Source organism: Alligator sinensis, unplaced genomic scaffold, assembly GCF_000455745.1.
Source record: "Alligator sinensis unplaced genomic scaffold, ASM45574v1 scaffold512_2, whole genome shotgun sequence".
Lineage (NCBI taxonomy): Eukaryota > Metazoa > Chordata > Crocodylia > Alligatoridae > Alligator > Alligator sinensis.
The window spans coordinates 756,345-777,726 of NW_005842182.1; the positions used below are offsets into that span (position 1 = coordinate 756,345).

Below are 21,382 nucleotides of genomic sequence, written 5' to 3' on the forward strand. Positions count from 1 at the left end.
CCTAGTCCTGCCCCACCTTTCCCGCTCCCCAACCCCATGCTGTCTCAGGATGGGAGAGGGAGGAGGGAGGTCCATTCTAGGTCCAGCCTGTACTGGAGTGTGGGGGGGATTGAAACTAGAAAAAAAAATGAATATTTTTCTAGTTCCTACATTTTAGAAATCTGATCTTGCATTTTCTTTTCAATTGGAAATCTCTATGGACAACTGGAGAATGAGTAAGATTATGTTACCACAGATATCAAAAGGAGAAGTGATTTTTATTCAGTTGGAAAAGTCTGCTAGAGATATAGCACTGATGCCCTTTTAATTAACAACTCAGAAGGTTTATAACATGTTTCTGATCCAGCCCAAAACAACAAATATTGGCATCCCACTCCTTAAGAAGATCTAAACTTGGAAAGAACATGGCCTCTGAATTCCTCGTTGCACAATCATCAGCAGCAAAAAATTGCATAAATCCCAATCAACTTTTGTTTTAATCCCTTTAAAGGGAGTAAAGGGCCAGGAAAATTGTAAGAATTACATCTTGTGTCCACTACTGTGTAACAGATGCCTTATTCCTTTTTTCCACAGCTGAACTAATGCAGAGGTCCCCACCATCACTAATCTCTCTGGCTGGCGGGGCACCAAACCCTAACACTTTCCCATTTAAAACTGCCAGGATCACCATTGCAGATGGAACTGCTGTTGAGATGGAGGAGGATTTAATGAAGAGAGCCCTCCAGTACTCTGCCTCAGCTGGGTACTGACCAAGATATGCATGCAGTTTTCTTTTAAAGTCCCAGAAACAATTTCTTTTTAATATATGTTAATATTGACCTTTACAATGTTTTTGTTTAGCTGTCTAATCTGTATATGCTTTTTAAAGGGGGGGGGGTTAAAGTAAATGGAGTGAATTGACAATTATATACATTTATTAATTAAAGTTAAGTAATTTCAGTTTACCAATATTAGAGAATCCCAAATGCCTCTTCTACTGCAAATACTGTGATGTAATTAAGGGTTGCCATGCAGTAAATACTAGCTGCTTCAGGATGCTGACTCCCTTAAGGCACATCTTACCCCTCTGTATGAACCAACTTTCAAAAATGAGTTACAGTCACAGTAACTACTTCAGTGGCAATATGTACATACCCCATTCTGCTCTTAATCTCCATTTTGGGCATGCTTATTGGCAAGAACTCAGTGGGATTCTGCAGATATATAGTCAACCAAGAACAGAAAGGGTACTATTGGTATTTCAGCCTTCATACCTTTGGTTGTTACCAGTCTCGAAGATTTAACTGTGATGGTTTGGTTTTCTATTTTACATGCTAGTCTCTTTTAATCTTATATAAAATGAGCGTATGCTATATTTGTTTACCTCACTCATTCCATTAGTTGAAATGAGAATATTTTGAACTAGAGACTATGTCTGTCTTGTTGAACTAGCACATGAAAGACAGACCTACCACCCCTAGATTTAACAAGGATTTAAAACTGCAGTAGAGAATAAGTGTGTATAGGGTTTTACAGATTATAATGATAAATTAAGATACATTCTGGGTTGCAGAATTCCTGAGCTGTTGTCCTGGCTAAAGGGTTTACAGAAGAGTCTCCACAGTCCCCCCACAGCCAACTACAGTCCTGATCAGGGACAAATGGAGATATGTGTCACTACAGGCAGCCAGGAAGGCCTGTGTAAAGTAAGACTGAAAGCTAAATATATCACGGCTTCTATTATACAGCTGTTTGCTTTAAATAGAGTTTGAAATAGAGGTTATCCTGAATAGCATAGACGCAATTAGTATAATAATGGTTCTCAGTGGAGGGTAACTTGTGAATTTAAGTTACAACATCAAAACATTTAAGTCAATAGAAATTGGAACAAAACTTCCTAATAGTATAATCATCTTCTATGGCTACATAATTGTATAGGTGAAGTGAAGGTATTCATCAAAGAGCATATCATAAAGATACTGGATTCTATTTGTTTTTGTAGGTCTCTACCAAATGATTTTTAAAAGTCCAGTGTTGGTAAGATTAAGGGATGGCTTACTATACTGTTTCCCTCTGACTTGCTTTCACTTTTCAGAATACATTTTCCAAACAGGTTGGTTTTCATATACTGGTAGGTAATTGATCCACTCCCTGGCACAAATGCTTTCTTTTGTATTATAATAGATTGTGTTACATATTAATATGATTTCTCTTTGCTATGCCTATGTCTCTGATGCTTCAAAATTGAAGGTTTAATCCAGTTTCTGTTTTCTTCTCAGAATACATTTAGATAAGTGTTAAGGGAAACGCTAATCATCAGAATTTATAATTCTACTAGGGTAGGCAGCATTATGAAGAAAGTAAACCAAAACCCGAGTCCTGTAAAAATAAATTGTTTTGCTTTGTAGGTGTTTGAGATGCTTATTAACCCTGGAGACAACATCCTCCTGGATGCACCCACATATCCTGGAACACTAGCAGCTGTGAGTAATGTTTAGGTATGGAAATCTGTGAATGTCATAGTTATAGCACTTTGGTGTGCATGTCTTAGATTTAACTACTGCAAAATGTGTCTGAGATTTTCTCTAGACTTACCATTTTTGATTCTGTACTGATGTAAGTGTTACTGGTTAACTAATGAATGACTGTTGCCATGTTTCTCAGCCAGGGTACTGCAGCAACCTAGGGCGCCATGAGATCATTGTAAGGGTGGTGTGAAGCACCACTCAGTATTATCACTGTTAGCTGTAAAACACCTACACCTAATTTACAAGGTAAACCTAGACATTTCAAGCAGGAATCCATAATGTCAGAAATATTCTTACCTATTGTAGTCTTTTTCAGTTCTTTGCAACAAAATAATGTTTGTATTATTTTTTCTGGAGTCAAAAAATGAATGAAAACTAAGAGCTAGCTAGCATTTCCAAAGGATACCTTGTGTCTAGTGAGGGGTGCTTTGAGTTTAAAAAGGTTGAGGATCACTGATCTACTCCTTGTAATATTTTTTCTACAACATACATATTTTGCTTCATGTCATGATTCATCCTAGACCGATATTTTTACAAAGATTCACATTAGAAACATGAATACACCTTTCAGCAAAAGGCAGTCTCCATTCACGTATATGACAAGGGTCAATATATATTTTGAGATTTGGGTGCGCCCCACTTAAATATTGTTGGTAGAGAATACTAGTTTAGTATTCTGTACACATAATAAGCAAAAGTGGGAATAGGCCTAAAACATGATGCAAGGTCAGTTGTTAAATACCATTATTTTTTCTGGAATAATATATACCTTGCATAATTAAACACATTCCTCAAATGCCTAACAGAACAGAAGACGTGCAGGAATAGATATTATCTTACAAATTTCACTTAATAGCTTCACTTCACTTTCTTTGATTCCAAAAATCATCTCTTTACTATTGCTGTCATCTTGTTATTATTTGATATGCTTTATTCTTTAGAATACTCGGGGGTTGTGGCTCCAGAAGCTGTTCATTTTGCCCCAGGAAATGCAAAGTCAAGAAGTACAGAAAAAGAAATCCCACAGAAATAAACCACAGGCATTTTTAATGTGTCGGTAACTTTATACATTGGTATCAACTCATGTTACTTCATTAATATTTTGTAATTCTCTGTCCCATTAGCTATACAGAGCGGTTATAGTCTTTCCTTTGTCCAGGGACAGTGGTTCATAGTCCTAGCAGTGCCACTGAATCTGAAATGGAATTGCAGCAATCTCAGTGCTTTATAGCATTCCAGACTATCTTATCCCTTGAATTGTGAGCAAAGTGAGTTGAAACCAATACAATTGATTTTTATAATCATTTAGATTTGCAGAAAGGCTGTGTTGGACGAGATTCTGCAGCACTAATGACAGAATCAAAATCTCAACATCAAGATTTGTGACTGAAATATGTCTCTCATCATTTTTTTTTCTCCTTTTGTGAACAGCTGAGACCCCTGGGCTGTGATATAATAAATGTCCCCAGTGACCAACATGGTATTATTCCAGAAGCCCTGAAAGAGATTCTCTCTAGGTGGAGCCCAGAAGATGTAAAAAACCACTGCAACAACGTCCCCAAATTTTTGTACACCATTCCAAATGGTGGCAATCCCACTGGAACTTCACTGACCACTGACCGCAAAAAGAAAATATACCAGGTATTAATAAAAGCCTAACTTTCACGTCAAATTCCAAACTCCACTGCAAAAGCAACGTATCTTATAAAAATGAACAAAAAACATCTACAATCTCAGCATGTACTGTTGCTATAAAATCTCTTTAAAAATAACATATCAACCTCTTGTGGCTTAGTACATTCTGGCCACGTCTACACAACACACTACTGTGTAGCGGTTACTGGGGTGTAGGTTGTAGCCATGTTGGTCTAAGGACATAGGCAGACAGGATTCCTTGGGTGAAAATGATATATTTTATTAGACCAACACAAATAGTTGGAAAATAATTATTAAGCAAGCTTTCGGGTTCAAAAACCCTTCGTCAGGCTAAGGAAGTTTCAGCAGTTGGTGTGTGCTCTTCCTGGATGGAATGAAAAGTAAAGAAGCCAGCGGCTGGGCTGGTGTGCATACAAGACAGGTAGTCAGTGAAAATGTAGATTGAGGAGTCAATGGGTGAGAGACAGGCTGGGGGGAGGGGAGACGGAGAACGGGGATGAAAGTGGAGAGATACCTGGGGAGTCAGATGTCAGGCAGGTTATAATGTGTCATAAATCCAACGTCTATATTTAGTCCATGATTTTTAGTATCCAGGAGGTTGATGAAGTGGAGTTCATAGGCTCGTCTCTGGGAAGTGTTTTGTAAGTTTCCTTGGAGGATCAGGACTCAGAGATTGGAGAGAGTGGTTTTCTTGTGAGAAATGTGCCCCCACAGGTAACTGGGTATTTCTGTCTTTGATAGATTTCTGGTGTGCATTCATTCTGGTGCACAGTTGTTGTTTGATCTCTCCTACGTATTTTCCATCAGGGCATTTGGTGCATTGGATGAGATACATTACATTTCTGGAGGTGCAGCTGTAAGATCCAGGAATGCTGATGGCTCGGTTGTGGGGTGTAGTAATAGTGGGGGTCGTGGAGATGTGTTGGCAGGTTTTGCATTTCTTGTCATGGCACGGTCTGGATCCTTTTGGTGTGTTCTGGGCTTGAGGAAGTTTGCTTCTGGTGATGAGGTTGGCGAGGTTCGGTGCTTGTTTGAAGGCTAGGATGGGTGGCTCTGGGAAGATCTCTGTAAGAATAGGGTTCTTAAGTGGTTACTGCGTATTTATTTAGTACTCATATAAACATCGTGGTTGTGTCGCATCATGGTTTTTTCCATGCAATGCTACTGTGCAGTAGTATCAGGCTATTGCGCAGTCAGCATCTCGTGTAGATGCGCCCACTGCTGGTAGTCTAGGGGCTGTCTGTTGTATTTGTTCATTAGACCTATAAACTGAAGGAGGTACTGACAAGAATGAAAAGCTCTACCTAATGAAGCACAAGTTGGAGTAATTAGAATTTCTAGCTCCACTATAGGCTGTGAAATGCTCATTGAAAATACTGAGGACATGATCAAGGCAGTTTCCTATCCACATATGTATTTATCATACCCTTCATATCTTTTTTTAATAATTGTTTGTATTAATGTATTCCATAACCCTTTTATTCAGTAAATTTAAAGAAACAAAAACTTACACAAAAATCTCTTACATAACTTTTGGTATGTTAAGTTTTTATAACTATGTAGCCAAAGAAAACATTTGTGATGGCAAATGTTTTGAAAGCATGAGGTCTGTAAATATAGGTGTAAAGTCCATGCATATAAGTGTCCCTATATTTCCCATTTAAATAGGTATTTGAAAAATATTCCTTTATTTCAGTATGCAGATTAGGTCCACAGATGTAGGCATATGTGGAGCCTGGGACTCAAGTTTTTGCTAAATGGTTGTTTCATATTAAAGCTGCCATTTTACCAGTTCATATACTTTTGTTATTAGCATTCTTTAGTGAATTAGAAACAAATCTTGACACTATTTTGTCAAGCTCAAATGCTCTGGGAAACATACAGAATAGTGGATGTTTATAAAGTGAAATGATATCACAACTTTTGCTTTTTATTTAATATCAATGATACTTCACACTGTTCATGTTCATTTCTTTTTAGCTTGCAAGACAATATGATTTCCTTGTAGTAGAAGATGATCCATATTATTTTCTTCAGTTTAATAAGGTAATTTATCTGTGCTTATTGGAGCAGTATGTCTTCTGGGTCAGGAGAGCATTAATGCAGGATACTTGAGGCTTATACCATGTGCTATTCTTACCTAGTAGCCTGCCAAATTAAATTAAAGCATTGCTAGTACATGCTCAATCCTGATGTTCTCGTGCTACTATGCCTGTTGAACCATCAGGTTGCATCATTGTCAGTCATAATGGGTCAAATTCTGCCGTCCTTAAGTGATAAAAATGCATTATTCCATTGGATCTCTACTGACAGGAACTTATAATTGTGGCTGCCTCAGGAACACACAGAAAGGGGTGCTCTGCTGTAGAGGAAGGTTGCAAGGCATTGAGAGAGAATAACAGCTGTATCATCTTTTCTGTCCAATATCAGCATTCACCCAAGGCAGGCTACCTATTTGATGTCACTATCTGCTGCTTTTCTTTAGAGTCCAAACCATAGGAAACCTTCCCACAAGTCATGGGAAAAAGAAGAATTGTCCTCTCTTAAGTACCAGTGGAGGAAATGTTTAAGAACCATAACTAGGGTTCCTTGTAAGTGGATCGGGGTGGGGGGGTGGATCTGCAAGTTTAATTTCAGAAATAAGATCAACCCTTGTAAGCAGTAACACCACAGATAGAAACAAAAAAGCAATTGAGAAGGCGTCTGCCTTGCTTGGACTGCAGAACTGGATTAGAGGGAGAGTTGAAATTATTGATCTAGCAACATAATGTCCATGGGAATCGGAATCCACGTGGAGCTCAGGAAGTGGTCTTTTAACAAATCCTAGACTCTGAGAAATGTCCTCCGGTTTCTCTGTAAGTGAAACAGCTGCAACTGTAGGACTGTCAGAGGACTGACAAATTGTTATCCGTGACACACTCATAAAAGAGAATGTATTATTTTGCTCTTAGCTATCCTATGGTAGCACCATGCAGAAACTCTGGGACTGAGTATTTGTGCGCTCAGCATTGGGTGTTAGACATGAATGCATTTCCAACTCATTCTTTGCTGGTCTTTGAGGGACACTATCACCACAGCAATGTTGGCACTATGCTAAACAAAATCATTTGCCGGTAACTAGACTCTGCCCCTGCCATTGTGCATGTCCAATTGAGTTTTCTCATATAATATACACTGCCTAGGCTTCAAGAAATACTTAAGTCTGTGTTAGTAACAACAAAGTAATTGTAGCGTAACCCATATCTTTTAGTTAAACTTTAAACTGCCTTTATTTTCTTTACAGCCTTGGCCCCCAACCTTTCTCTCCATGGATATTGATGGTCGAGTTATCAGGACTGACTCTTTTTCTAAAATTCTTTCATCTGGGTAAGGTCAGCTTAGACTTTGCACAATGGTCTTTTGCTATTGGGACTTTAACTACCTCCATTTTGTGACCTTAAGAAACTCACAACCCCCTCTCCATTAATTTACATATATCAGAGTAATGATCTCTCTCCAACTTTGAATCATATGTAGGTACTTACAACATGCTCAGTTCCCTATTACTCCCTATTCAGGCAGGTACTTAAATCCAGCTTCCTCTGACTATGTCAATTAGTCCTTGCACCCTACATTCAGTTGTCCCCAGAAGACCAGAATGAAGCACTGAATGATTCTTCTTCTCTGGTTCTTCACACTTAGAAGTCTTTTCCTTTTGGATTGTGCAGCACAATGTGAAAGGGCTCCCTGTTTGGCTGGAGAAGTAGAATCCAGCACAAGTGACACACTGTCTCCTAGACCTGTGTATGTGCTGGGAGGTGCCCTTGGGGGGCTGGGAGCAAAGCATGCAGGGATGCTGGAGACCTGCTGTAGCTTCTCCCAGAAGGTATGTACACAGAAGTTTGATTTTCCAGGGGAGTCATTTAACACTGGTTATTCCCAGGTTATTTTTCTCATGAAGTGGCCATTTTTGCTGTGGAAGAAAAATTCTGAATGTCTGTTGATTCATGATTTCTACTGGTGAGAGTAGTACCTCTCCTAAGAGAAACTGAATGACTATATGGCCTTGCTTCATCAAAGAAAAATAAATTTCAACCTCTATGTGAAATCTAAATCTGCTGGAAGTGTTTCTATTGATATGTAAATAAAAATAAATCAGTTTTTCTCCTGCATGTATTGACTTGGCAATTCTTAAAAGGGAATGGTGAATTGACCGAATATTACCAAGCTCACGATACTTGCTGCTTTTCACAAACCCTGAACAGTTAAGGTTGCAAAGAATAAACCCAACCCAAATTTCCTAAAGGTTCAGAAATCATAAAATAAATACCCCTATGATTTTTAAAACATTTCCTGCTTTTCAGTCCAATATACAAGTTGTGAATGCTTAGACTGAAACTTAGTGTGTTCCCTCAAATTAGCAGATGTCTGAATATATGCAGGGCACAGGTCTGTAAAGTATTCAGAGCCACAGTTTAGACCATTACTGCTGTACTTCAGGACAAGTTCTCTGCTGGTGTAATTCCAAGGAGCAGTTAATTCTGTTTCCGTGGTAGTATCTTTTTTGGTTTTTTTTATAGGTTGAGAATTGGCTTTCTAACTGGCCCCAAACCTCTTATCGACAGAGTTATTCTACATATACAGGTTTCAACAATGCACACCAGCACTTTCACGCAGGTAATGATTAGAAAGGTGTTTCCTCTTTTTGTACGTGACTATTTCTTTAATTTAGCAACTGGATAGAGGAATGAATGCTTTCTATAATTCCTCAGCATTTTCAGCGTGATCTTTAGAGAGATGTATATTTTAGGTGTTTCCATGGTGGGAGAGCGAGGGACGGAGGGGGTGGGGGAAGAACAATAAAAAGATGATATCCAAGGTTTATCTGTAGGGCATTGTAGCAGATGTAAATCAATACTCTTCCATTTACAGGGTTTCCTTTAACTTAATTTAATAAGTTGTTAAGACTGCAAGTTTCAAAGGAGTCTAAGGAGATCGGAGTTAATTTGTGCCAAATGCTCATGGGTTCCTTTGAAAAATCCCAGCTGCTCAGTATATTGAGATGATTTGGGTTTTGGTTTTATGTAGCATGGCTAACTGGCAACCCATGCTGGTGTGACATAAACAGTCTGCTAACCTTTTCCGGTCTCTTTCAGCTAGTCGTCAGAGGGGGATCAGAATTGCCCCTCTGATTTGGCCATTATTTTCCCAGACATTCTCATCTTCCTAACCACTACCCGCTCTTGCTCCATAGTCCGTTCCAATACATTCTCCAGAGCTTCAGTGGGATGCTGTGCCCCCAGTCATCATATTATTTCCCCAGTTTTACTGTGGGTGCAGGTAACATGGGAAAACCTATAATAAAGGAAATAGAACTACATTAACTTCAAATGTTAATCCTCTATGTGTATCCCCTTCCCCTGCACCGTTCCTCATATTTGTGTCCCAGCCATACATTTTGTCTTTTTGGCTCTTAATTTTTTCTATCTCCCAGTAGGGCTGCTACCCTGGCCCTTACCTGGCCTTTATTGTTTTTGATGGATGCTGCTTCCCATAGGGTTTGAATATAAAGGAGTAAATGGCTCCAGGAGTTCTATATGATTTCTACCCTTGCACGGTATTGAAATAAAATGAAACATTATTTTTATTATTAGAAGCTTTTGCGTGGTGATTGAATAGCTGTCCTAAAATAAAATTGTTTTATTTCTTTAGCTTATGATAACACAGCTTCTTCAGCAGTGGGGAGAAAAAGGTTTTCTGGAGCATGTAGGCAGGTACAGGCTCGGATATGTACTTCTATTTTCTGTAATTAACTGGTGCAATATTGTTTTAATTACTTTCTATGCTATTCTGTTCAATCTTCTTTCAAATACTCTCAGATAACGTTGTAATTTTCTACCAGAGCCCATCACGTCACTGGCTAGTGCAACATATGCTACATCATTCAAGAACAGGCATATAGAACAAATACAAAAGAGACTGAACTGCAGTGATAAGTGGGACTAAGCTCCCCCTTGTGGACATTTTGCAGATTGATGTCAGAGGGTGTCCACTCCAGTTCCCACATCCCCAGCACCCAGTTCTGAATACTTAAAAGTGTACTCTGAAAAATACATGTCATTTAGAAAGCAACACACACCTGAATTCCATGTCCCTTGCTCTAGTTTTCCCTTCTCTGTAACCCATATGAGTTCATACAGAGAGGGCCATCCAACAGTAGTATCATCCCCCGGAGCTGATGAAAATGGTCCCTGGAGTAGACAATCTCTGCCTTTATAACCTTCCGTCCTCTTGTGTCAGGTGACTTTTACCACTATTTTCTATCTTAGATACTGACATTAGTTCTTATAGTGACATCCACACCAAAATAACAATAAAGCCTCAGATTCTGGGGCTGTGCTGTCTATTGACAGACAAAAAGGTATGAAATGACCGTATTCAGACACTTTCCTGTTCCTTAAATATCTTTTGCTGTGAAGACAATGAAACACACATTTTACAAATGTATTATAGAAATGCATAATATACATAGAATAAGACCATGTTCTGCTCATTGCATGTTCATACTGGGCATATGAGTCTTCTGATGTATAGGGGTATCCTTAGTTCAGAGTTGGTCTCTGTTTATGTTAAAAAAAATATTACATTTTTGTTTCTGCCATCATGGTTGAAATTTACCTTTGAATTTTGTCTTTGAATTGATTGTTTTTCTGTAGAGTAGTGGAATTCTACAAGAGCCAGCGGGATGCAATGCTTGTTGCAGCAGACAAGTGGTTAAAAGGTCAGTGAATGCAACAAAGCTACATACATACCCATACAAAGGGTTTTTTTCTAACTTGGGTATATAGGAAGGAATACTCTAAGTCACTAAGTCCAGTCCCCTGGTATCACAGGCACCACATCATATAATCCCTCCTTAAACTTATTAAGTTCCACCTTTAAAAATAATTGGGATTTTCCCCCCTTACACTTTGATTGAATGGGTAATCCAGACTCTCTCAGGGCTCTACTGCTTGGAAACTTCGTAATTTATCCATGATCAGTTTATAACCATTTATTCTTGTGCCAAATTGTCCTTTAGCTTAAATAGCTCTTCTGTGTCCCTGGGGTTCGCTTCCCTGATATATTATGGATAGTACTCATATTAACCAACAACTGACTCATATTAACTGTCGACGCCTACACAGCCAGATGGGTCGCAAATTGGCTGGAGGGCCGCACCCAGAGAGTGGTGGTGGACGGGTCATTTTCGACCTGGAGAGATGCAGGCAGTGGAGTTCCCCAGGCCTCGGGCCCGCACTATTCAATATCTTCATCAGCAATTTGGATAAGGGGGTGAAAAGCACCTTGTTCAAGTTCGCAGATGACACCAAGATGTGGTTAGAAGTGAGCATGCTAGAAGAGAGGTACAGGCTACAACTAGATCTCGACAGGTTACAGAGGTGGGCAGATGAGAATAGGATGGGTTTCAATACAGACAAGTACGAGGTGTTGCACCTGGGAAGAAGAACCAGCAACGTACCTACAGGCTGGGGAACTCCCTTCTTGTCAGCATGGAGGCAGAGAAGGATCTTGGAGTCATTATTGATTCCAAGATGAACATGGGCCACCAATGTGGGGACGCGGTCAGGAAGGCTAACCACACCTTGTCATGCATCCATAGATGCATCACGAGCAGGTCCAAGGAGGTGATCCTCCCCCTGTATGCGACACTGGTCAGGCTGCAGTTGGAGTACTGCATCCAGTTCTGGGTGCCACACTTCAGGAGGGATGTGGACAGCATTGAGAGTCCAAAGGAGAGCCACTCACATGATTAGGAGGCAGCGGGGCAGGCCCTATGAGGAGAGGCTACAGGACCTGAACCTGTTCAGCCTCCACAAAAGAAGGCTGAGAGAGGATCTGGGGGGCACCTGTAAACTTGCCAAGGGGGACCAGCAGGCAATGGGAGAGTCCCTGCTCCCCCGAGCACTACCGGGGTAACAAGGAACAGCAGCCATAAGTTGACTGAGAGTAGATTCAGGCTAGATATCAGAAGGCACTACTTCACTGTTAGGGCAGCTAGGAGCTGGAACCAACTTCCAATGGAAGTGGTGATCACCCCTACCCTGGGGGTCTTCAAAAGGAGACTAGACAGCCACCTAGCCGGGGTCATTTGACCCCATCATCCTTTCCTGCCCATGACAGGGCGTCTCACTAGATGATCTGCTTAGGTCCCTTCTGACCCTACCAACTATGAAACTCTTCTTTGCATCTATTCAAGTTTCAGTTAACCTTTCTAGAATGGTGTACAGTGTTCCAGATGAAGTTTCAGCTGTGCCTTGTACAACAACGTTAATACTTTCCTATCTCTACTGGAAATGCCTCTCCTGACATACCCGTGGATTACATTTGCCTTTTTCACAGTGTTTCACATTAGTGGCTCAGCCATCCCATGAACAAGTACACTCAAGTCCTTCACCTCCTCAGTTTTTTCCAACTGATGAGCCCAGGCTTATTGCTGAACATTTTGGGGTTTTTTTTGTCCCCTGGTACATTACACCTAACTGATCTTGCATTTTCTGCTATTGCATTACATCAAAGTTTTATAGGTACAGTTCTTAAGATCATCCAGTTCTTTCACTGGTATTCCAATCCTGCTCTGAACTGGCAAATGTTTCCCAACTTTGTCATCGACAAAAATTTCTTCCCACTTCAGTTCTGTTTTCAAGAAAGTCACTATTAAGGCATCTCTACAGAGTGAAGTGATAAACAGAGGTTATGAGTAAATCAAGAGTTTTTGCCAGTTTTCCCATTTGTTTCAACTCAGAATATTATCAGATTTTTGGACACTCCAGTTTTTATAACTATTTGAAAAGGGCAGGGTATAAGGAAAGGCTGTGTCAGGCTATTGTGGCAGGTACACATACAAACAGTATAAAATTATATAACATTTTTTATTTCCAAAGCAACAAGCTTTGTCCTAAACATTAACAACTAGCTTGTGTTATAGTGATCTCTGCCAAAGCCATGACAGACACTTGTGATCTTAAAGGGCTCATAACAAAGGAGTAACATTATTTTATTCATTTTATATGCTGTACAGTCGGGATCAGTTCAGACACTAACGTGGGACTGACCATAGTTACCTTAGAACTCATCTCTCCATACATAGCCGCAACCATGACTCTTGACCACCAGGGACTCCTGGGTGCATCATATGTAGACCCATTACAGTAGTATCTGAACACTACATAATCTTTAATGTGTTTACTGCAACTTCTACTCCCCACTCCCAGTTATGCAGTAGGGAAGTACTATTATTCCCCTTTTACAGATGGCCTTGTGTGACTTGGAGCCACTCATTTAGCTTCCCTACACCTCAATTCCTTATGTGTTGAAAAGGGGATAGTAGTGCTGTCAGACCTCACAAGGGAAATGAAGATAAATATATGCATGAAAGATATAGTAAGATCTTCAGACAATATGGTAATAGAGATATAATAGTAACAAAGGTAGTACACAATGACAAATGAGTAGTTTGTCATTAGTATATTTTAGGTAATGATCTAACGTACCTAAGGAGTTGGGGCAGATGGCAAATGCAATAAATGACATACTCTATTCATATAATGCACATATGTAAGAAAGCTGGAGTCAGTACCCACAAGAGTATTTGGCTTGCTGACCTGCCAGAAACAGCAGTAAGGGTCTTAACCTATGCCCTTCTCTACTCCGCTTAGTCTTATGAGGAAAAATGTGAATAAAAGAAAAGAAACTATTAACTTTCTTACATATTTATACCATCTATAATTTTGCAGTTGTGCTTAAGGTAATGATGATACCAAAGGAGCTGGCATTAGAAAAAAATGCTCTTGGATTCTTTAAAAGATGTTTACTTGCAGTTTCAGAAATCAGTCTGCCATTCAACTTCAGTTTGCTACTTGTTGAGCATTCTGTAACCAACTGAGAATAAAAGAATGAGAATGTTCATTTTCTAAAATACCAAAAACAATAGTTTTTTTTTCCAATACTGATATAAGTTATATTACTGGATAATTTTATCAGAGGCACTTTAAATTCTGTCTGCGACAACCTGATTCCATTGAAGGTCAATAACAAAACTCCTACTGATTTCATCTGAAGCTAGGATTTCACGCTAGTATCCATTACAGATAGGACAGGTGTATTTATGTTTGATTTTCTGGGGTTTTTTCTTTTAATCTCTCCAGGTTTGGCAGACTGGTACTCCCCTGCTGCTGGAATGTTTCTTTGGATTAAAATTAAGGGAGTTTCTGACACCCAACATTTGATCATGGAAAGAGCTTTGCAGAAAGAAGTACGTTTAACATTTACTGAAATTCAAATGAACTGCAAGGATTAAGTCATGTATTACTTAATATATAGGCGTATGCATATGGGGAAAAACTATGGCCATGTATTCATTAACCTGGCAGGTTATGAACAGACGTATAGTCTTGGAGACTAGTGACCATCCTTACTAATGAAACACTTTCCTAACTATATTCTAGTAAGGCTAGGTCCTACCAGCCATTCATTTGCTTACATGTATCCCAGACACAGATGCAGACCTCACCAAACTATCCTTAACTTCCAAGCATGGTTTCATTTCAACAAGCATTATGGGCCAGCATAAAATATTAAAGAACTCTGATACTTATCTAAACACTAGGATGATACAAAAGAATCTGCCTATAAGTTTTAAAAGCAACTAAGTACTATGTCTTATGCCAAGTTTTCTGCCATCCCATTTTGAAAGAAGGGAATGAGTTAAGACTCATTGTGAGTTTGTTTTTTAACATTGGCCTATCCTGGACGCTCAACAAATATGCATTTTAACATTTTCTAATAATTTAAATCTAAGAACATGCAGTAACCCAATGTTCTGTCAATTATTCATAGGTACTACTGGTTCCTGGGGGAGCATTTAACATTGATAGTTCACATCCTAGTTCTCATGTTAGAGCTTCCTTCTCTTTGTCTTCTCCAGCTCAGATGGATCAGGTGAGTGCGTCTTGATTTGCTGTGTATACCCACGAATAAAATGGCCTGACATAATAGTTGCTGTTTTGCTCACTTACTTTACTTGTATAGTTGTCTCCATGTTTTCCCATCAAGCTTCTTTGTTGCTTGTTTGGTTTATCAATATCAAGAGTCTTGAGAAATATTCCTTAAATCATATCAGCTGTTTCTTTTGCAAGATGTTCTTATCTAGATGAATTGTAAGGCACTGAATGTTTAGTGGTCGCATTAACATATGCAAATGCTGCTGAACGGGTTTACTCCGAAGTAATTTACTCTGGAGTAAACCCACCCTGGGCAGGTGTCTACATATGCACGGATTTGGGAACAGATTTGCTGCTCCTGGCAGCAGTCTGCTTTTGCCCCTCTGTCTGTGCACCAGCCTGGTGGAGCTCCCCCTGGAGTGCTAGCCCCTGGAGGCTCCCCCTAGGTGCTAGCCCAGGGACTGTCGGGGAGCATGGGGCTAGGAGACCACAGTCTCTTGGCAGGGGGTGGGAGATTGCTCCCTGCCCCAGGCAGCTGCCTGCTGCAGGGGTCAGCTCCAATGACAGAGCCCAGGTGGGGACAATGTTCCCCTGCTCCGGCAGCAGGGAGCCCCTGGCCCCAGCTCCCTGATCAGGGGCAGGGGGCTTGGAAAGAGCTGCAAGGGAGAGGGAGGTTCCAGCCCCGATCTGCTGGTGGGGCAGCTAGCAGTGAACCCCTGGCTGGGTGGGGATTCCCTGCCGAGCCAGGGGCTTGCTGCTAGTTGTCCCACCCATGGATTGGGGCTGGGACCTGCCCCACCCCTGTAACTTTAGCTTTTTCTAAGCCCCATGCCTTGATTGCTCCATCAGGGCACGGGACTGAGAAACAGCTGTCCAAAACAGGACAGTCCCCAACCAGCTCCAGGCTGCATGTGCAGATTTCCCCATGCAGTGTGGGGCTGGCCAGGAACTCTCCTGGTAGGGAACAATCTCCCAGTCCCCGCTCCATGGGCTGAAAGCTCCTTGTTTCCAGGGCAGCCCCACCATTTTCTACTTGCATTTGCAGGTAGCATATTAACTGGCAAATAGAGCAGATTACTGCACAGTAAGGGTCTGCACGTGTAGGTCCTGATGGTTACTACACAGTAATTTTCTCTATTGCACAGTAAAGCTTCTCGTGTAGATGCACCCAGTGTCTCTCAAATTCACCTGCCTGGATTTTATTACTTCTGTTTATCAGACTTTGCTCCCAAGAGGCCTGATCTGGCTTTAAGTCAGATCAAGTTTTGCTAGTTGCTTTAATATAAGAGTGCCGGTTATCATTATCTCTCAGGATCTGCCTTTTTCAGATCTAACTCCTTTTACTCAGTTTTCTTTGTACATTAAAGAAGCTCTATGTGACTGTTATTAAACATTCTGTTCCCTTGATCAGTCAGATGTAGATCTTTCCTCCAGTTCATACACATACTCCGTACTTGATGATTCAAGAACTAATCTTCCAGAGAAGGATAATAAGCAAGGAGGAGTCTGACCCTGTGGTCTAACATGAGGGCTTTCAGTGGGGGGAGTCCCTGCTTTCCAGGATTATGACTATGTTTGTCATTAGAATCTTTGGAGTATAAAACAGTCCTAGGAGGAAGAGCCAGCGCCCGATTCTGTCACCTTATAGTTGAGTGCTGTAACCCTTAGGCTACAGAATCGGGGTCTAGAAAAGATTAGATGTAGGTACAGGGTTCCCTGCTATAAATCCTGAATACACAGTAATGCCTTCCTGGAGCCCTGAGTCTCGGGTATGTAGGCTCTAGAGAGGCATGCAACTTCAAACACCTTCCTTCTTAGTTTTTTCTGTTTTTACACTGTTCACCTATTAAAACAGTAGTTCTATAGTTTTAGCATATTGTCTGCTTAGCCAGTGCTGGAATTTGAATGCTGTCCATCTTTATTTTATTGTAGGCATTTCAGAGGTTGGCTGAGCTTATAAAAGAAGCTGTGTGAAGAGGAGAAATGAAAAGCTATAGCTAACTCAAATGTCTTTGGAAAATTTGCACCATTATGAAAATTAGAATTTCATCCTGCAAGTTACAGAAAAATCTATTGCCCTAGCTGTTAGCCATGGCTGGGATTTTAAACATGGACAAAGAATCACCAGAAGACCTTTCAGTTGGAAGTACAGTTATATTTTAAGAAGAAATGATCTGTCTTAACGCACCGATTCCTTTTCATGACCGAGAAAGACACTATCCCAAATTCCATTGCAGCTGTGATTATACGATATGTGATGTACGTGATTATGCTATAGCAAAACTGGTTAACACTGGGTGCATCTACAAGTGACACTATGTCACCGGAGTCTTTAAGGCCCCCCTACAAGTGACAGGTATTGTGCAAGTATCTGGTTAATTATACTATTACCTTAAGGCCAACTACATGTGCAAAGTAGCTATAACAATAAAAAGCTCCACCCAGCTATAAAGTTAAACTTCAAAAACATGTACTAACTTTATAGCTGGTTGTTACTGAGCTTTAATTTGCACATGTAGCAGGGTCTCCCCTGTGGCTGGGAGCCCCATGAACTGACAAGAGCTCCCAGCTACAGGGGTATACCTTATCCAGCATGAAAAACCTGAGCCCTGGGGATTGCAGCTGCCGTGACCCTCAAGGCTAGGGGTAGGGTGTAAAACTCCCAGTCCACATGGCGTTCTCAGTCTGACTCGTCACCTGCAGCACGGACTGAGAGACCCTGCAAGGGACAGGACTCCCAATCCTGGCTGCATCTCACATGTAAGTGGTACTAGCAGCCGCACAACTGACACAGCCAGGACCAGGAGAGGTGCAGCCAGGACTGGGAGCTCCATCAGTTACACGGCTCTCAGTCGCATCTAACCGTGGGGCTCAGCTGGGAACAGGAGTCCCATCAGTTGTGGGAGTCTCTTGACTTTGGCTGCACATGGCCTCCACGGCTGGGAGCACCCTCAGCAGAGGGGATTCCCAGCCATGGAAGCTTGCTTCTTGCCAGTCAGAGAGAGCCCAGAGATAGGATCAGGCTCCCCCTGCACTGGCAGTATGTCCCAATTTGGACTTAATGAAATTGAAATGAAATCCCACAATCGCACCTCCTACTGTGGACATTTAGCAGGGCAGGAGGCACAATTGTATGGATCACACATTAGATCCAGTCATGCCTTAACCTGCATGTTTAGAGGGGCCCTAAAATGCTACTCTTTAGAGGTGCTAGCAACCATCCCATAGCAGGATAAATTAATTCTCTGTTTCTCAAAGAGCTGTGTGCATATACTTGTCTTTATGCAGTTAATAGAACAACTCACATTTCATAATGCTAAGTGTATGCATCTTAGCAGGACCAAAAACAAAATACCTGAAGAGGAGAAATAGATAATATACAAAATTTCATCAAGTATGCAAAACAAGCAAATGGAAAGTTAACAAAGCTTTTTGTTCTCTAGTCTATGGTTATCATCATTATCTAAGGGGCAAGATAGTGGCTATAAAATATATAAAAAGAAATATGATTTGAGTTGTTTGTGCAAATGCTCAAAAGTGGCGGTATGCTTAGCTGTGTAATTCATGTTCTTTTTTCTGGATAATTTATGTAGCCAGCTACTAATCTGATGCCATTAATTTAGTTAGTAGCCAGCTACTAATTTATGTGGCCAGCAGATATTTAGCATTTCATATAAAAGTCAGCGATTCATAATTTGACATGAGAGCCTTTTTATGGTCCGTCAACCACTATTAACAGTTACAATAGGAAACATTATAAAACACTCATACTTTTATTTTTCCTTTTCTAGCTTGTTATGCTGGACAACATGATCAAGTTGTCCAAGTGTTTTGTGCCTTTTACCTTGGCCTTATTTGTCTCAGCTGTATTGTTTGACATGTAAGGCATCCCTAAATTTTGCAATTTCCTGCACAGCATGTCTGAGACCCAACTTTTTCTCGTTGCCCAAGATATTATGCAAGTCCTGATCATTTTGCAGGATCATGTAGCAGTTTAAATATTTCAGTTTCTTCCTCTTTGGAATCATTTACTTGAACCTCATGATCTCAGGTCCATTCAAAATACTGCCACAGGTATCATCACACTGGCTTGTTGTGCTTTTTACTCCCTCTGCTAGTTCTCCACTAGCTCCCTCCCTTTCAGTGCATCAGACAAACTTCCTAATTTTTATTTTCAAAACTTTTCAAAATGTAGTCCTACTCTGCCTGTCTATTCCACCTTCTTATCCCAGGAACTTTGCTCTATCAGTGATCCTAGCCTAATCTACCTGATTCTTCTCTCTCCCTAGAAGCACTCTTGTTGATTCTCCCACCCTTCATAATGGGAAAAATTGTGTCACAGTAGTACCACTCCATGTCCTCCAAAAGTGTGTGTTCACTACTTTCCCGGTGCTTTCAGAGACATGCCATTCAAGCACAGCCTGACCACCCACTGCATACCTGTCAAACTGGATATGAATTATGAAGCTGCCTTGTGGAATTCTTTACCATTGCTCTCAAGATCTCTGTCTTTAGCATGCTTGAGAGCAGCGGCAGGATGCATTCATGATGACTTCACTGCCCTGTTTTGTGTGTACAGAGCAGGAGATGGGTGGGGTTTATTGGGGAATCAGGGCAGCATTATCCTCACTTTCTCCTCAGACCTTGTCTTGGACAGAATGCATACTGGGAAGCGCGACTGAATGAAGGATAAGAGAGGTGGAGTTGCACCACTTGTACTGACTACTTAAGCACTGTGGAGATTTCTTGCTGCATCTTTTTCTTGCCTCTGGCCTGCACATGTGACTTGCCCACTTGTTTGTATCTCTGAAAGTCTCTGGAGAAGGGGCTGTCCTTCAGTATCTTTTTTTGCAGTTTCTAACATAGTGGTATGCAACCTGGTTGTGCCCTGTAATTACTAGAGTAATGTTTAACAATTTTAAAGGAGGAAGTTTTTATGTCCCTTTACTACTCCTTAACTAAATATATTAATAATAAAAGACTATTTTTGCAGCACTTTAAAATGACATTCTTGTTTTCAACAAGATAGATATTTGAAATCCCAAATGTCTCATGAATTTTAGAAAATGTTTTACACAAGAGAATGAGGTAATGTGTCTAGTAAATTTAAAGTAAGTAAGTTGATATATTTTAAAATAGAAATAAATGTTAAGAATGTTAGTGACATTTAAGATTGACTCCTCTTCCCCCATGAATACCACCTTCCTTTTTTAAACATAATTAGAATAAACATATTAAACCACAAGTGCCAGGTGTTGTTCCAATTTTGTACTGGCAATTTGCTGCACATGAATACGCACGCGCGTACACACACACACACACTGATTTAACCTTCAAACATCTGTCTCTGTTTTGCAGAATGCAAGCAAAACATAGTACCACTTTCTACATACTTAATTCCTTTAATAACTAATATGGGAGGTTTTTTCCCTGACTAGTAAGACAACTGAAATGGCATTAATATCCTGAAGAACACGAAGATTGGTGAATGAGCAAAAGCGCTCAGATTATATGTGAACATATTAGCTTACAACCCACTAAGATCCTGCTTACTGACTTTCTGAGATAATGCCATTGAACGCTCTCAAGATGAAGCCAGGGAGATGAAGACATAGGAACTGCAAAGCAATGAGTACATGTAGCTAAAGTATCAAGGTCAATGAAATTTGTATTACAGCTCAGACATCTTTTCTCCACATTTCAATACATAGGTGTCTTTTAAAATAGCAATCATTACCTTTATGAGCTGGATTTAGAAAAATACAACTGGCATACCCCAGCAAGAGGAGAAAGAGCACTATTTGTGTGGTCCCATACCCTGACCTTGCTTATGCAAGTATAGTAGCAGTGAGGTGTCTCTCCAGCAATGCCACAGTGTGCCTTGCTCCGCAGCAGCTTGCCTGCCCTGGGAATGAGTAACTGAGCAAAATGTTTCCTTCCTCTGCTACAGGAAGTCTGCAGACTAGCATTATGTCAGTGATTCTCAACCAGGGTTTCTTGAGATCCTTTCAGGGGTGCTACAGGGTGTCACACACTGTTATTACTGTTAGGCGTGCAAATATGATTCACAAGCTAAACCTAGAGGATACATCCAGATGAGTGGGAACATGGGGTATATGGTGCTGCGAGCCCATCTGCAGCACTGCACATAGTACATGAAGGCATTCCATGCTACTAATTTGCAACACAAGTGGGGGTGGGAGGGAGGGTTGATACCAGTAGCCATCTAGGTCCAGG

General features: G+C 40.6%; 1 protein-coding gene across 3 annotated transcripts in view; it reads left to right on the top strand.

Moving 5' to 3' along the window:
- Positions 1-20,383, top strand: part of LOC102384291 (kynurenine/alpha-aminoadipate aminotransferase, mitochondrial-like) — a 26,641-nt gene extending 6,258 nt beyond the window's left edge. For 2 of the 3 annotated variants that reach the window (XM_014521123.2, XM_025207112.1), the window contains exons 4-15: positions 574-742; positions 1,553-1,685; positions 2,388-2,462; positions 3,939-4,148; positions 6,144-6,209; positions 7,447-7,529; positions 8,723-8,819; positions 9,855-9,916; positions 10,859-10,923; positions 14,351-14,457; positions 15,042-15,143; positions 17,078-20,383. In XM_014521123.2, coding sequence (XP_014376609.1) covers positions 574-742; positions 1,553-1,685; positions 2,388-2,462; positions 3,939-4,148; positions 6,144-6,209; positions 7,447-7,529; positions 8,723-8,819; positions 9,855-9,916; positions 10,859-10,923; positions 14,351-14,457; positions 15,042-15,143; positions 17,078-17,119 — 1,211 coding nt within the window. In that variant the 3' untranslated portion in view covers positions 17,120-20,383. The remainder of the gene's footprint in view (positions 1-573; positions 743-1,552; positions 1,686-2,387; positions 2,463-3,938; positions 4,149-6,143; positions 6,210-7,446; positions 7,530-8,722; positions 8,820-9,854; positions 9,917-10,858; positions 10,924-14,350; positions 14,458-15,041; positions 15,144-17,077) is intronic. The other variant, XM_025207113.1, reaches the window with a different exon arrangement.
- Positions 20,384-21,382: the final 999 nt, after the last annotated feature.